Source organism: Vanacampus margaritifer, chromosome 18 (assembly GCF_051991255.1).
Source record: "Vanacampus margaritifer isolate UIUO_Vmar chromosome 18, RoL_Vmar_1.0, whole genome shotgun sequence".
Classification (NCBI taxonomy): domain Eukaryota; kingdom Metazoa; phylum Chordata; class Actinopteri; order Syngnathiformes; family Syngnathidae; genus Vanacampus; species Vanacampus margaritifer.
In genome coordinates, this window is record NC_135449.1 from 8,861,892 (window position 1) to 8,877,243 (window position 15,352).

Sequence of the window (15,352 nt, forward strand, 5' to 3'; positions counted from 1 at the left end):
CCCTCTTCCCGCCCCCCCCGTGCACACTGCAAGGAGGGTGCGCGCGCTTGAGGCCCTCCCCAAAAAAGCTCGGGGCATATAAAAACCCCGCTAAGTGATTTGTTGAGGCAGTAGGGAGTTTCTGCTGGGGTCTGGATTGGAGTTACACACACAGACCGGACCCTACCTTGTATGAGTGGCGTTTGAGGAGACGAAAAAAGGACCCCCCCTGTCGCAAAGAATCTACATGTCTAATATTTAGACATGTTCAGCTTTGTGGATATTCGGTTAGCGCTTTTGCTCAGCGCAGCTGTGCTGGTGGTGAGAGGTCAAGGCGAGGATGATAGTAAGTATCACTTTATAACGTTGATATTTTTGTTTTCGCGGGCGGGGGGGTTAGGAGCAGTGTGGCCTCATCGGGATTGGACTGAGCCCCGGAAAGAGACGATGCTCATTCTGGATGCCTTTTTGGGGTTCTCTTGGAGGTCCATTTGAGCAGGAGTGGATTGTGTGTGTTTTTTTTCTTGGCATGCACATACACGCTCAGTGAGCGTCCTCCTAAGGGAGTGCAGCTGCATCTCTTCTCTCTGACACATGTTTAGATTCAGAGGGGCCACCAAGAGAAAGCAACAGAACACTTTTTCCCCTCTTTTTTTTTTTACGGCAGAACGTCTTACTTTGATCATTTTAGGAGGGCAGCCTAACTCTTGTCAGTTTGGGAGACTGTGCTGTAAAAGTCACCAAACAAGAATAAACGTCTAAATTATAGGCACTTCTGCTAAGATTCACTTATTTCCACCCAAAAAAAGCATCCCTCTTGTGTTCCTTTATTGAATACGTTTAAAACCACCCTCAATCATCAAAGACGTAGTGAGTTTGGATTGAGGCATTAAAATTGGTTGTGAATAATAATAATAATGAAGATCGTATATCTATGGTTAAAAAAACTAAAATCTTCAAAAGTCGAACAGTTTTTTTTAACGCTGGGGGGAAAAAAAGGAGGGGAGACAATGGAAAAATTGCTGAGATGTGACGTAGCGCGTCAATTAATCACAGAGTAGGAGGAGGGCGTACTTTTGTGGGGCAACACTGCTCTCTGGCGGTCAACTTTGATACTGCCACGTCTGTCCCTAATAAAAGGCCTTGAACGCCCACCATTAGTTAAATAAGGGTCCACTTCCTGTTCGGAATATACGAAAGCCCATTGCTGGACAGTTTAAAAAAAATTCACAATTTGACCACAAATGACACAAATTTGAGTCATAAATGTGAAAAGCTTATGAAAAGCTGCTGTTACCTGCCTTTATTCGTTGTGCTCATGCATGTTGAAAGTATGAAAAAGGGAGAAGGCGCGACTAGTACAAACTAAGAATGAAATGTTGTCAATGACTTGTCTCGAATTAACACTCAATGCTACGGTGCTTTGATGCCCGAGTGTCTGACCAAGACGTTGTTGTCGCGCAGGCACATTCGGCAGCTGCACACTAGACGGACAGTTGTACAACGACAAGGATGTGTGGAAACCCGAGCCGTGCCAGATCTGTGTTTGCGACAGCGGCACAGTGATGTGCGACGAGGTCATCTGCGAGGACTCTTCTGACTGCGCCGACCCCATCATCCCAGAGGGAGAATGTTGTCCCATCTGCCCTGACCAAGACGGTACTACTTCACCCTCCGTGCTCCTCAACCTCAACACTGTGTGCCGTTCAGATAGTTTATTTTTCAATTTTTTTTGCGGCGACAACTTGTGCCCAGTTTGAGCATCTCCGCGACTAACAAGATGGACGCCCTTGCACGCCCCCTGGCGATTTTCATAGGAATTACTTGGATTAATGTACAGCTTGGATATGTAACTTCCTCCGAAAAATATTGCTTTCCTCAGTTCTTTAAAAACAAAAACATCACTTTTGTCACAGTTTTTTTTTTTTTTTTTGCGATTCGGTAGCAAGCAGCATTGACACTATGTCATCAATGTATGCAAATGATAAACTGAACTACAACAAAATTTGCAAACATACCAAACAACAACGTTTGTAAATGATAAATCATAAGGATAACAGAAATTGCTAATTACAAACACAACAAAGTTTGTAAACGATAAACAGTACAACAGCAAACATTATAAACACACCAAGCGATACCAAAGTACGCAAACAGTAAGCATACCGACACCAAAGTTTGTAATCGATAACCCAGACTGACGACCAAGTTTGTCATTGATCAAGCTAACAACAACAAAGATTTTAAATAATACTCCGGCCGGCAACATAGTTTGCAAACCATAAACGACATCATAAAACTGACAACAAATTTTGCACACGATAAATTCACGCATCATTCATGTGATGGATCATGGAAGCTAACATGTCATGTGGTACTTCTACAGTTTTTACCATTATGTCACCTCCATGTGTCCTCCGTTTTGGCACATTTTATGTTTAAAAATTTCCCGATTTCCCTGAATAAGCCCAGTTCTACAGAACTGAATTTTGAGCCGCATGGTCACGAAGCTAGGCAGAAGAATGTAGGCTATGTGGTGCCTGTTTCTGTAAATTGCTGGTTTTTAATTTTATTGTCATTCCTGCACTGCAAATCACACGTCCACAAATTATTATTGCAATTTATATGAAATGTTGCCATATTCAGTTAGCTTTATTGTGTGGCTGTGAAATTAGCCTCAAAAGCTAATTAAGGCTGTGTATAGTTTTGAAACTTATCAGGTGGACAGTGTGTGACCTGTTTGTCCTTCTTTTCCTTCCGTAGGACCCAGGAACCCTCAAGAGGTAATGCCACATTTGATTGACCCTCGATGAATGTGACTGCATGCTTCCTGAAAATGAGCTCTCTGATTAGCCTCTGCATGCTACATAGCATATATATTGGGTAGGCCGCATAGCCTCACTCTCGTTTATTTTCTCTGTCTGTAGGGAATCAAGGGAGACGATGGTCCTAAGGGAGACGTGGTAAGTTATGCAAATATGTTCGTTATTATTTATTATAGTGTAACATTAACATAGCATCTGGTTGTCAACCTCAATATGAAACAGGTTAGCCATCTGCAGTCTGATTACTTCAGACCGTTTCACATCTTTTAGTGACATTTTGGCCTCTTAGTGTGATAAAACAAAACAAAACTGTATATTAACAAGCAAATGCTATTGGGCGATGATGTCATCGTGGCAACGATATTCAGGTCAAAAGTTCACCGGGACATTAAAAGTTCAAGTTCAAGTGGTAGCATAGCCACTTTGGGGATTGATTTCAAGACAGATTTAAGTGCAATCAGTTGCACAAAAATGATGTCAAATCTACATCAAATATCAATTTTGTCACAAACTAACCATTCTTTCACAGCTAATGGTTCGACTGATATCTTTCTAGGGTCCCATGGGTCCTCCTGGAAATGACGGAATCCCCGGACAGCCTGGACTTCCCGGCCCACCTGGTCCCCCTGGCCCCCCTGGCCTTGGCGGAGTATGTTCAATTCAAATACAATAGTATTAAATGAATCTTGATGGACACTGGATTATTTTTTGTTTTTCATAACCTGTCTTCAATGCCCAGCAGCTAATTCTTCACCTTTGTCTCCGTTGACAGAACTTCTCTCCTCAAATGAGCTATACGGACCACACCAAGTCCAGTGGCGGCCCACAAATGCCCGGCCCCATGGTATGAAGGCTGTGCATCAAGGCACTTGCTTGCTTTTGCTAAATCAGGATGCACCTGGTTCCTCAATGCTTGTTCTGACTTCTCACCCGTCTTCATCAACAGGGTCCAATGGGTCCTCGTGGTCCTCCTGGACCTCCCGGATCTGCTGTAAGTATACCCCTCATCGATTCTCAGTCATGCTTCTTCAGTGTAGATGTTGTTTGGTTAATCTTCTGGATTTGTTGTCCATCAGGGTCCTCAGGGTTTCACTGGTCCCGCCGGTGAGCCTGGTGAGCCCGGAGCTTCTGTGAGTATCCTCAAGCTTTCTTTTTCACCCACTTACCCCAACCTGCTGCTGATATTAAATTTCTCAATGTGATCGTCCTTTTGTGCTTCAGGGCCCCATGGGCGCTCGCGGTCCCGCTGGCCCCCACGGAAAGAACGGAGACGATGTAAGGGTTTACCGATCATTCTAAATGTCCATCTTTTACTTGTCCCCAACACATGCGCTAACCATGTCCCTTTGTGTCAATAGGGTGAGGCTGGCAAAGCTGGACGCCCTGGTGAGCGTGGAGCCTCTGGCATGCAGGTGAGTAATTGCCACAGGGAAGAAGGGCAAAGATCAGGTGACGCAAGAGCCTGGTTGACAATTTCCTCCTGCTGTAGGGTACCCGCGGATTCCCCGGAACCCCCGGACTTCCTGGCATCAAGGGACACAGAGTGAGTTGGCATTTGCAGTGGGACTCTGTGATGTGAGTTGTCATCCTGTTAATGTCACACCGCTGATTTTGTCCGCAGGGATTCAACGGCTTGGATGGAGCTAAGGGAGATGGTGGACCCGCCGGACCTAAGGTAAGAGGAAGGACGGAAGGCTGGACCTCTGTCCTTAAACCCTTCAGATTTGGTGAGCTGTGTGAAACCATCTCTGTGTCTGTCTACAGGGAGAGTCTGGTGCCTCTGGTGAGAACGGTGTCCCCGGAGCCATGGTAGGTTTTACTCATCCCTCCATTAATCAGATTCAACTGATGGAGACAAACCCTAAAATGTTATCTTCATTCTCCAGGGCGCTCGCGGTCTTCCCGGTGAGAGAGGCCGTCCCGGAGCTGCTGGCCCTGCTGTAAGCACTACAAGCTAGACTATGACTGCAGACATGCTTTTACCATTTGTATCCTCTCTTTGATTTGACTTACACTTGAACGCCTCCTCTGCAGGGTGCTCGTGGTAACGATGGCAATTCTGGCCCTGCTGGACCCCCTGTGAGTATTTTATTTTACTTGCAGGTCCACTGTGTTAGTATTCTTTGGAATTGTCTGCTAACGTCCTGTGTCTTCATGTTTCAGGGACCCACTGGACCTTCTGGACCCCCTGGATTCCCTGGCGGTGCTGGTATGAAGGTAAGTCACCCAAAAGAGGACATTTAAGTTTCTGCAATGCTAAAATCATGATTCGTAGTTTAGGTGTTCCTCTTCATGTGGCATGATTTGTTACCATCTTAGGAAGTCTTAGCAAGCCCTAGCAGGTTCTTTGTTGCCACAAGATGTCATTAGCTAGCTAGGATGACACAATGCTAACATTAGGACAAGGTGCAATGAAAAACACTATTACTTTAACATTTCCGTTCAGCCTACGTCTGGCTAGTAACCACTTCAGGGTGTACCCCACCTCTCGCCCAAAGAGAGCTGGGATAGGCTCCAGAACACGCTCTAAGTGCTTTAGAGCAGTTGGATTTTTGTTCAGCATGATTACGATGCATGAGTTACATTAAATATGACATCTTTCAATGTTATTTTCCTGCTCAGGGAGAGACCGGTCCCCAAGGAGCCCGTGGTGCCGAGGGAGCCCAGGGAGCTCGTGGTGAGCCCGGTAACCCAGGACCCTCTGGAGCTGCTGGAGCTGCTGTGAGTTTTGGCCGCACATCCCTTTTCTGCATTATCATATCCATTGTCACATGTTCTGATAAGGTAACTAAACTTGATGGTGGTGTTGATGCTGTTTCCATAGGGTGCTCCAGGAACTGATGGCGCCCCTGGTGCCAAGGGTGCTACTGTAAGTAGGAATACAGTTGGTACACTCACATCCAGATCGGGAACTGGTTGTGACACCTGCTCTCTTTATCCTACAGGGTCCCGCTGGTATTGCTGGTGCTCCTGGTTTCCCCGGTGCTCGTGGTCCCGCTGGAGGTCAGGGTGTCGTCGGTGCTCCTGGTCCTAAGGGTAACAACGTGAGTAGTCAACAGAAGGCAATGATTTTTGTTTTTTTGGCACGCATATGATATTGACAGTTTGTGCTTCTGTCATCAGGGTGACCCAGGTAATTCTGGTCCCAAGGGAGAGCCTGGTGCCAAGGGAGGGGCTGTAAGTTTTGGCCAAAAAAAAAATAATTTTATAATCACTCTTCAAATTGTATGACAGTAACGTAACTTCCTTGATTTTCTTCCTCATTAGGGCCCAGCTGGAATTCAGGGACTTTCTGGCCCATCTGGTGAGGAGGGCAAAAGAGGACCTCGTGGTGAGCCTGGTGCTGGTGGACCCCGTGGACCTGCTGGAGAGCGTGTATGTTACTGCCTCATTTTTTTGCCAAATCTTTGATGAACTTTTTATTTGTGCTATTGATCCACCAAGTTTCATGAAGATTACTGCAAACTTTGCTGAATAGAATCTTTACCACACAGTAATGGTGTCACCTTGTTCTCTCAGGGTGCCCCTGGTTCCCGTGGTTTCCCTGGAGCTGATGGAGGTGTTGGTGGCAAGGTAAGTTTTGAGTGACTTCCTGATTGATTCCCATGATTGTATTGCCAGATCAAGACTTTTGTTTTAACCTTCTTCATGTGATAGGGAGCACCTGGTGAGCGTGGTGCCACCGGCCCTGCCGGACCTCAAGGAGCCACTGGTGAGTCCGGAGTTAATGGCGCTCCTGGCGCCCCTGGATCCAAGGTGAGATCTGTTCTGCATAAACTGAAGTCCAACATTTCAGAATGGATGAGATCTAAACATGCAGAATCTCTCCACAGGGTATGACCGGTAGCCCCGGAAGCACTGGTGCTGATGGCAAAGTTGGACCCGCTGTAAGTTCAAATTCATTCCTGAGACGTCTTGAGCACACGGTGGAATCCATGTTCAACTCCTTATGATCTTTAAGGGTCCTCCTGGACAAGATGGGACCTCTGGACCTGCTGGCCCCGCTGGAGGCAGAGGACAGCCTGGAGTTATGGGATTCCCCGGACCCAAGGGAGTTGCTGTGAGTGTAACACTGAGCAATTTTGTCTGAAAAGTCAAAATAGTTTGCGGTACCATGCTAAATCTCCACCAGATCCTTACATTATTGTTGTTCTTTTGATTAGGGTGAGAACGGCAAGGCTGGCGAGAAAGGACCTTCTGGTGCTATGGGCGCTGTCGTAAGTGCTACTATTTTATTTGAGTTCAATACTTCTGCTGTAAAACAGACCGTGAGTTAAACTTCACATCCACAAAAAGCTGAGTCAGACTCCTGTGCCGTTCTCAGGGTGCCTCTGGCAAAGATGGTGATGCTGGTGCTCCTGGACCTTCTGGCCCTGCTGTAAGTATCATCACACACGTCCCGCTGTAGAAGCATGAAGACAATTAGGGTCTGAGGTCTGATCACTTGGTGTTCTTCTTCAGGGACCTGCCGGAGAGAAGGGAGAGGGAGGCCCTGCTGGACCTTCTGGATTCCAAGTGAGCTCAAGAACATCACCGTAGCAATTGGATCTCTGGTTGCTATATTTTTGGACGTGTGTTAATATTCTGCTTCTCTCCCTTAAACAGGGACTTCCCGGACCCCAAGGTGCTACTGGCGAGACTGGCAAGCCTGGCGAGCAGGTAAGAATGGGAATCATCATTACATCATGAGGTTTCTCAAGGACTGTATTGATTATTAACTTTTGTCTCCTTTGATCAGGGTGCTCCTGGTGAGGTCGGACCTCCTGGCCCAACTGGACCTAGAGTGAGTATCCAGCAAATCAGCTAAGCCTGGTTCATTGGATGTCATTTGCACCTGACTGATCCTGATCCTCTTTCTTTCGCTCAGGGAGACAGAGGTTTCCCTGGTGAGGGTGGTTCTCCTGGTGTCGGCGGCCCAACTGGACCCCGTGGTTCCCCTGGCCCCGCTGGTAATGATGGAGCTAAGGTAAGTTGAAGAAACCCTTTAAGGTTGAGCTACATGAAGACTGTAAACTGCATTGTTTACGTTTTTCACTTGCGTCCAGAAATCACACACAGGAGTAGAAACATGTTCAACATTGCTTATTTGAATGCCACCAAAAATTAGGTCATTTTGTACAATAATAAACACTCCGATATATCATGCAGGTGTTTGTTGCCTGCTAGCTAGGCAGCTAGTTTCATGCTAACTATCATGCTTAACTCAAATTTCCTGACGTATCCAAATCTACACTTACAAATCTGTACTGGCAGGACTGTCCAAAGGCTTAGAAAACAATTTTGTTTCTCAGGTTATATAAAGTCTCCAGGCGATCAGTTTAGCTTTAAAGCTAAAGATAGCTCTGACATGTTTACTTATGTCTTAGACATGGTGGGGGTTAAAAATAGAGAATGGCTCATTCATGTTTTGTTGTCTGTTTCGTGGATACTTATAAAGCATTTGATCACATTAATCACAGGAAATTATTTAAAAAGTTGGATCAGAGTACGCCTAGTTTATTGGTATGTTTATCAGACAATACAGGTAAAATGGAGAAATAGTTTCTCAACTCCATTTGGCATCAGGCAAGGGGGAATTTTGACTCCCGATTCAAATTTTTGAATTTCTATATGGATGATTTGTCCAATGAGATGAGGACCTGCAAAACTGAATGCATAATTGGAAATGTATTAGTGAACAATATCATTTATGCAGATGACCAGATGGTCCTCACTCCAATAGATGTTGAATGGTGTGGTCTGCAAAGACTGTGATTGTGGTCTGTACTGTAGAACCAATGACCATAATCATCTAACTGTTCTTGACTACACATTATTGAAAAATCCCACAGCTTGCAGTAGTCTAAGATCCTTACTCAGTAGACCTAGACAGACTAATGCAGTGAAATGTTTGTAAGTGCAAGTATTCAATACTTTGCACTGCAGGCCATAAAAGCAAAGCAAATCTACAAATTTATCTGCCGGATAAATGACTCAAACAATGAAATTTAAGTGCAATGGACAGGATACCAGTCCCAGATCTAGACACATTCATACTGCGGCCCCTTGTTTGGTGCATGTATTTTCTTATGATTATCTTAGTTTTGTACCTTGTTTTATCTTTTGTATCTTGTTTGTCTGTGATTGGACTTGAAGTCTGTAAATACAGCTGCTTGATTAAGAGAAATCAAATCAGTTGAGTGTTTTGACTTCACAGTACATTTGATGACATATTGTGTAATGACAATTCTCCTATTTATGTGTGCAGGGAGAGCCCGGTGCCCCTGGTGCCAACGGTGCCGCAGGAAGCCCCGGTATGCAGGGAATGCCTGGCGAGCGTGGAGCTAGTGGTCTCTCAGGAGTCAAGGGAGAGAGAGTAAGAATCACTTAGCTTCTTTCCAAATTGTGTCAGTGGCAAGTGACATTAGCCATAATGCCACATGAACATTCACACATGTAATTTTTACCGCTCAGGGTGAGGCTGGTGCCAAGGGAGGTGAAGGTATCGCCGGCAAAGATGGCAACCGCGGTATGACCGGCCCTATCGGACCCCCTGGACCTCCTGGTTCTCAGGGTGAGAAGGTAAGATATCTTTATTTTGATTGCCCAAATGTTAAGTTGGTGGTACTCTCCACCACATCAAAGGGAGTCATCTGATCTCTTTTGTATGTGATTCTAGGGTGAGGCTGGCCCTGTTGGATCTGTTGGACCCAGCGGACCTCGTGGTTCTCCTGTAAGCTTTTCTCCAATTGTTCAAAAAACATGACTCAGGATTTGTATCTTCAGTATGTACAGATGTGTATTCTTATGACTTCATGCCTACAGGGTGAGCGTGGAGAGGCTGGCCCTGCTGGCCCTGCTGGATTTGCCGGACCCCCTGTAAGAACCTGATTTTGTCTAAACCATCGTTGAAGGATGACCAAGACTTTACACTATTGTCCTTTCCTTTGAAATTAGGGTGCTGACGGTCAGCCTGGTGCCAAGGGAGAGACTGGTAATACTGGACCCAAGGGAGATGCTGGTGCTCCTGGTCCCAGTGGACCTGTTGGACCTGCTGGACCCCAGGTGGGATTTCTGTTTAATCAAGTCACATTCACTTGTAGTCTTCATTTTAAAAGTGTACCTCCAGTCTCATCTTCAAATACATGTATCCACAGGGACTTGCTGGTCCTGCTGGAGCCAAGGGTGCTCGTGGTGGTGCTGGATCTCCTGTAAGTATCTTGAGAGGCTTTGTGTGCTTAAACACGATAAACTTACAATATTAGAGGCCAAACTTTCAGTACCAAGTTTTACCTCCTGTTTTATTGTACAGGGTGCTACTGGTTTCCCCGGACCTGCTGGCAGAGTTGGACCCGCTGGTCCCTCTGTAAGTGTCTCTCAACTTTTGGCTCTGAGCACCTGTTATATCAGCAACAATATGACCTCTCAGTGTGTATCTGCAGGGAGCTGCTGGACCCCCAGGACCCGGAGGTCCCGTTGGCAAAGATGGCGCAAGAGGAGCTCGTGGTGAGACTGGTCGCGTTGGTCGTCCTGGTGAGCCTGGTGCTGTTGGAATCGCTGGAGTTGCTGGCGAGAGAGGGTCCCCTGGTTCCGATGGTTCTGCTGTAAGTAAACCTAGAGTTATTTGGCCTTTGTTAAAACAAAATAATGGACTGTCCTTTGTTGGTTTGAACTGACACATTGTGTCCTTCTTTGCAGGGTGCCCCTGGTATTCCCGGACCACAAGGTATTGGTGGACAGCGTGGTATTGTAGGTCTCCCAGGAATGCGTGGAGAGCGTGGTTTTGGTGGTCTGCCTGGACCTGCTGTAAGTTTTCCCTGAGAGATCACTTAACTCTGACCATTTTGAAATGGACACTGTAAATCATACTCATAAATGTTTTGATTCAGGGTGAGCCTGGAAAGCAGGGACCTGGTGGGCCCGTTGGTGCCCGTGGACCCCCTGGACCAGCTGGAGCCCCTGGACTCTCTGGTGCTCCCGGAGAAGCTGGCCGTGAGGTATGAGCTGCTGTTTGTTTGCTTCTAATTAGATTCTGATCACTTCAGTATTTAGATCTTAGCTAGCTTGTCTACTTTGCAAAATAACATAATATGGTTGATTTTCTTCAGGGATCTCAAGGACACGATGGTGCACCTGGTCGCGATGGAGTTGCTGGTGCTAAGGTAAACAATCTACATCAAAATTCACCTTTTAAACATTTTAAAACAGACTGCAATAAGCTGAGTTGCCTCTTTGACTGTGTCCTCTATAGGGAAACCGTGGTGAGTCTGGTAATGCTGGACCCCCAGGACCTCCTGGTGCTCCTGGTGCCCCTGGAGCTGTTGGCCCCTCTGGCAAGTCTGGCGATCGTGGAGAGCCTGTACGTCCCTGTCTTGAGTGAAATATTGAAAATCGCATTGTCCTCTGATTTTCAAGTGTGCTGACATTTGAACTATTTCTCATTGCCAGGGTCCCGCTGGTCCTGCCGGTCCTGGTGGCTCTGCTGGTGCTCGTGGTCCTGCTGTAGGTTCCTCATTCCTTTTTTTGTCTGTGTGGACATGAAATGGTACATCAACTTCACATGTCCATTGTTTTGTCATAAAGGGACCTGCCGGAGCTAAGGGAGACAGAGGAGAGTCTGGTGAGGTTGGAGAAAGAGGCCACAAAGGACACAGAGGATTCACTGGCATGCAGGGTATGCCTGGGCCTGCTGTGAGTACAACTTTTAACCCCTGATGCATCCATCACAAAACCAGTTCAGTCTGGGTTGATTTATTGAGGTACTGTATGTCATTGAGATTCTCTTTACATGCTTATGGTGACTTCTTCTGACTCAAGGGAACTTCTGGAGAGAGAGGACCCGCTGGAGCCTCTGGACCTGCTGGACCAAGAGTGAGTAAAATCTGTACTAAGAATTGTGGTGATCCTGTGTGGTGGCTTTCGGATTTCTTCATATGCATGATTATACTTTTTTGCTCCTTAGGGACCTGCTGGATCTTCCGGCTCCCATGGCAAAGATGGCATGAACGGTATGCCTGGACCTATTGGACCTCCCGGACCTCGTGGTCGCAATGGAGAGATGGGACCTTCTGTAAGTTTCCGCCACATGCTTGAACTTTCACCTTGGATGTGAGAGGTTTCTAATCTCCTGTTATGTCTTCTAGGGTCCTCCTGGACCTCCCGGACCTGCTGGACCCCCTGGTGCTCCTGGTGGCGGATTCGACTTCATCAGCCAGCCTATTCAGGAGAAGGCCCCCGATCCCTACCGCTCTGGCCATTACCGTGCTGACGACCCCAGTGTCCTTCGCGATCGCGACATGGAGGTCGACACCACTCTGGAGTCTCTGACCAAGAGGATCGAGAAGCTCAGAAGCCCCGATGGCACCCAGAAGAGTCCAGCCCGCATGTGCCGTGACCTGAGGATGAGCCGTCCCGAGTCGCAGAGCGGTGAGTGGGCATTCCAACAGACCTGTAAAAAGAACTTGTGCACTCGATAGTGGTCTTACATGATCCATCTCTCCAGGCACCTACTGGGTGGACCCCAACCAGGGCTCCTCTCTGGATGCCATCAAGGTCCAATGCAACATGGAGACTGGTGAGACTTGCATCTACCCCAGCCAGACCACCGTGCCCATGAAGAACTGGTACACGAGCAGGAACCCCAGAGAGAAGAAGCACGTCTGGTTCAGCGAGTCCATGACCGGAGGATTCCAGGTAAGAAAAGACTACGCTTTTTGTGTGTCCAAGCACTGAGAGCTTTTTGATAATATCTTCTACTTATTCCACCCAGTTCCAGTATGGCACCGATGGAGCTGATGTCGAGGATGTCAACATCCAGATGACCTTCATGCGCCTGATGGCCAACCAGGCTTCTCAGAGCATCACATACCACTGCAAGAACAGCATCGCCTACATGGACTCAGCCTCCGGCAACCTCAAGAAGGCACTGCTGCTCCAGGGCTCCAACGACGTAGAGATCAGAGCCGAGGGCAACAGCCGCTTCACATACAGCGTCAGCGAGGATGGCTGCACGGTAAGCCCCAGGCCCGTTTCACATTTTAAATGCAAAATGCCAATGTCTGTACAGTTTCTGAGCTTTTTTTCTCCTGGTTTTCTGTCCACAGTCACACACTGGCTCATGGGGCAAGACAGTCATTGATTACAAGACATCGAAAACATCCCGCCTGCCAATCATTGACATTGCTCCTATGGATGTTGGTGCCCCTGATCAGGAATTTGGCGTCGAAGTTGGCCCTGTTTGCTTCTTGTAAAAAGGAGAGAAAAAAAAGGAAGAAATATGGACATGACATTGTTGTTTTTTTTTCTAGCAGTCATCTCTAAAAATCCTATTTCTTATGCATTCAAAACTCATTCGGCCACCATCGGTCCACACGCTTAAAACCACTCCACTGAAGATTTTTTTGTTTTGTTTACAATCGTGAGACGTTTCTGGACTGCCACTCCACAAGGACACTTTTAAAAAAAACGAGAACAAAAATCTGTTCGTTTCCAACGGCAACAAGAACATATTTGCTTGTGTAAAATGTCTCCCTTGGAGTTTGAGAAAGAAAAAACATGAATTATCGCAATGAAACGCTGGTGACTTTTGCCGTTTTTCGCCCCAACTGCGGAAGGACATTAAGAAACAACAAATGATATGTACCATTTTTTCCTGGTGTTAAATAAATTGTAAAAAGTGTGACGTGTCTCCTTGTTGTAAAATTGTCCCATCGGAATGCAAAAAAAAAAGTGCACCTTCATTGCTTTGATGTATACCTCATAACAAAAAGTCACCGCCATGTTTTTTTTTCTTCAAGGAAAAGGGTCATATTTTACACAACAAGTCTATTGGGGAGCATGCAAACACGTCAAGGTGCTATAGAACCAACTCAATGAGGTCCCCTTGTTGTGATGGTGAGACATTCGCTGTCATACTGTAATTTTGACCACTCGTATGCCCGCGGAACTCTTTGGTGCTACTTAATTGACCCCGTTTGTCTTGTTGTCTTTGCCGTGCAATTGTTTTTTGTAAACGCATGTCAATGTAGATAAAAACAAAAGTGACCATTTCCATTTACATCTCCTGCCCCGTTGTTGTTCTTTTTCTGACTCATTTTCACTAAAAGAAAAACTACCACACATCTCCCGCCCTGTTGTTTATGTTGTTTGTTGTTGTCTCAAGATGGAAAAAAAAAAAAAACCAACAACCAGGATGCAGACCCACTTTCATGGTTGAAAAGGAGAGATTGTGTACTTGTGTTGTACATGTATAATAAATCAAGATGTTTTTAATTATTTTTGCTGGGTGCTGAAATAAAGCATGTGAAGTGGTTCTACTCAGTGGCCGACTTGTCACTGTCCTGTCTTGCAACTGTTGTGAAACCTAAAATGGCTACGAGCAGCAGTGAAAAAAACATAGCCAACTCTTTTCCATTTCCACTCATCCATTTTCTATACTGCTTGTCCTTCCTAGGGTTACGGGTGACCTGGAGTCTCCGAGATGACTGGTCACTTGCAAACCGTTGTTGGACAATTTAACAAAGATAACAAGCATTTTTGGAATGCAGGAGGAAGTCGGAGTTCCCAAGCAAGGGGAAAACATGCCACAAAGGAAACCTGGAGCCGAGACTTAAACCCTGAGCCTCAGAATTGTGGGGCAGGCATGCTAACCACTAGTACACGTCTCTTGTGCGTCATTCCACAGAATCAAACTTTTTAGGACATTTTTCCAAAACAAAAATGCACTTGCTAACATTAAAACACACAGAGCACTTTATGTCTTAAAAGTTAATCTTCAAAAACCTCAATAAATAGCCTTGAATAGCAATAAATTTAAAAACGAAGGACCGAAGCTTTGGACCTTGCAGTGTTAAAATGAGAAGCTACTCTGGCGCCACCTGGTGGACTGTCTGCAAAATAAACAAACGTAATCTAAAATTAGGAGCTTGTCTATCTTACTATGTGCATGCATATCAATTTCCATCCATCTATCCTCTATACCGCTTATCCTCACTAGGGTCATGGGTGAACTCCAGCCAATCCCAGTTGGCTTTGGGTAAGCGGAAGGGTACACACTTGTCACAAGCTAATCACAAGGCACAGACAAAAGAGCCATTCACACCTAGAAAAATGTAGTGTTCAAATCCATATTATCTTCAATCAATAGTTTTTGAATGTGGGAGGAAACCGCATTACCCGTAGAAAACCCACACAAGCACAAGGGAGAACATGCAAACTCCGCGTGGGAAGGCCAGACAGAATTCGAACAGCCAACCTCAGAACTGATACATGTTTTAATACAATTAAAATTTGTAAATATACATATGTTTTGGATTACTTCTATATGAACACAGAATCATCATTTTGCATCTTAAAAATAACTATACCTTAAATTACCTCATGTTAACTGTTAGAGCCGGTAGAAGTGGCAAATCCAGGTACAGAAAGTAAAAACCCTGCCACAGTTTGGCTTTAGCCCCTGATGATAGCTAGCTAGCTAGCTAGCTAGCAGGTAAACAAGCACCATGGGAGCTAGCTAGCTAGCACCTGGGGCTAAAGCCAAACTGTGGCAGGGTTTTTACTTTCTGGAC

General features: G+C 45.9%; 1 protein-coding gene across 1 annotated transcript; it reads left to right on the forward strand.

The window, feature by feature from the left end:
• Positions 1 to 122: 122 nt before the first annotated feature.
• On the forward strand, positions 123 to 14,105 carry col1a1b (collagen, type I, alpha 1b). The gene is made up of 51 exons (XM_077551110.1): positions 123 to 325; positions 1,444 to 1,638; positions 2,743 to 2,762; positions 2,907 to 2,942; positions 3,361 to 3,453; positions 3,577 to 3,648; positions 3,751 to 3,795; positions 3,881 to 3,934; positions 4,026 to 4,079; positions 4,163 to 4,216; positions 4,294 to 4,347; positions 4,426 to 4,479; positions 4,569 to 4,613; positions 4,691 to 4,744; positions 4,839 to 4,883; positions 4,968 to 5,021; positions 5,427 to 5,525; positions 5,629 to 5,673; positions 5,750 to 5,848; positions 5,928 to 5,981; positions 6,072 to 6,179; positions 6,324 to 6,377; positions 6,462 to 6,560; positions 6,638 to 6,691; positions 6,766 to 6,864; positions 6,968 to 7,021; positions 7,129 to 7,182; positions 7,266 to 7,319; positions 7,410 to 7,463; positions 7,543 to 7,587; positions 7,672 to 7,770; positions 9,052 to 9,159; positions 9,258 to 9,365; positions 9,463 to 9,516; positions 9,609 to 9,662; positions 9,741 to 9,848; positions 9,941 to 9,994; positions 10,096 to 10,149; positions 10,226 to 10,387; positions 10,482 to 10,589; positions 10,673 to 10,780; positions 10,892 to 10,945; positions 11,035 to 11,142; positions 11,232 to 11,285; positions 11,367 to 11,474; positions 11,601 to 11,654; positions 11,746 to 11,853; positions 11,927 to 12,209; positions 12,286 to 12,476; positions 12,553 to 12,795; positions 12,887 to 14,105. Exons 1-51 carry the CDS (start codon positions 244 to 246, stop codon positions 13,031 to 13,033), a joined length of 4,350 nt encoding a protein of 1,449 aa, XP_077407236.1. The 5' UTR covers positions 123 to 243; the 3' UTR covers positions 13,034 to 14,105.
• Positions 14,106 to 15,352: the final 1,247 nt, after the last annotated feature.

Coding starts and splice junctions, on each gene's coding strand:
- col1a1b (XM_077551110.1), top strand. CDS start 244: ATGTTCAGCTTTGTGGATATTCGGTTAGCGCTTTTGCTCAGCGCAGCT. Junction 2,763..2,906: donor GACCCAGGAACCCTCAAGAG/GTAATGCCACAT, acceptor CTCTGTCTGTAG/GGAATCAAGGGAGACGATGG. Junction 12,796..12,886: donor TCAGCGAGGATGGCTGCACG/GTAAGCCCCAGG, acceptor TTCTGTCCACAG/TCACACACTGGCTCATGGGG.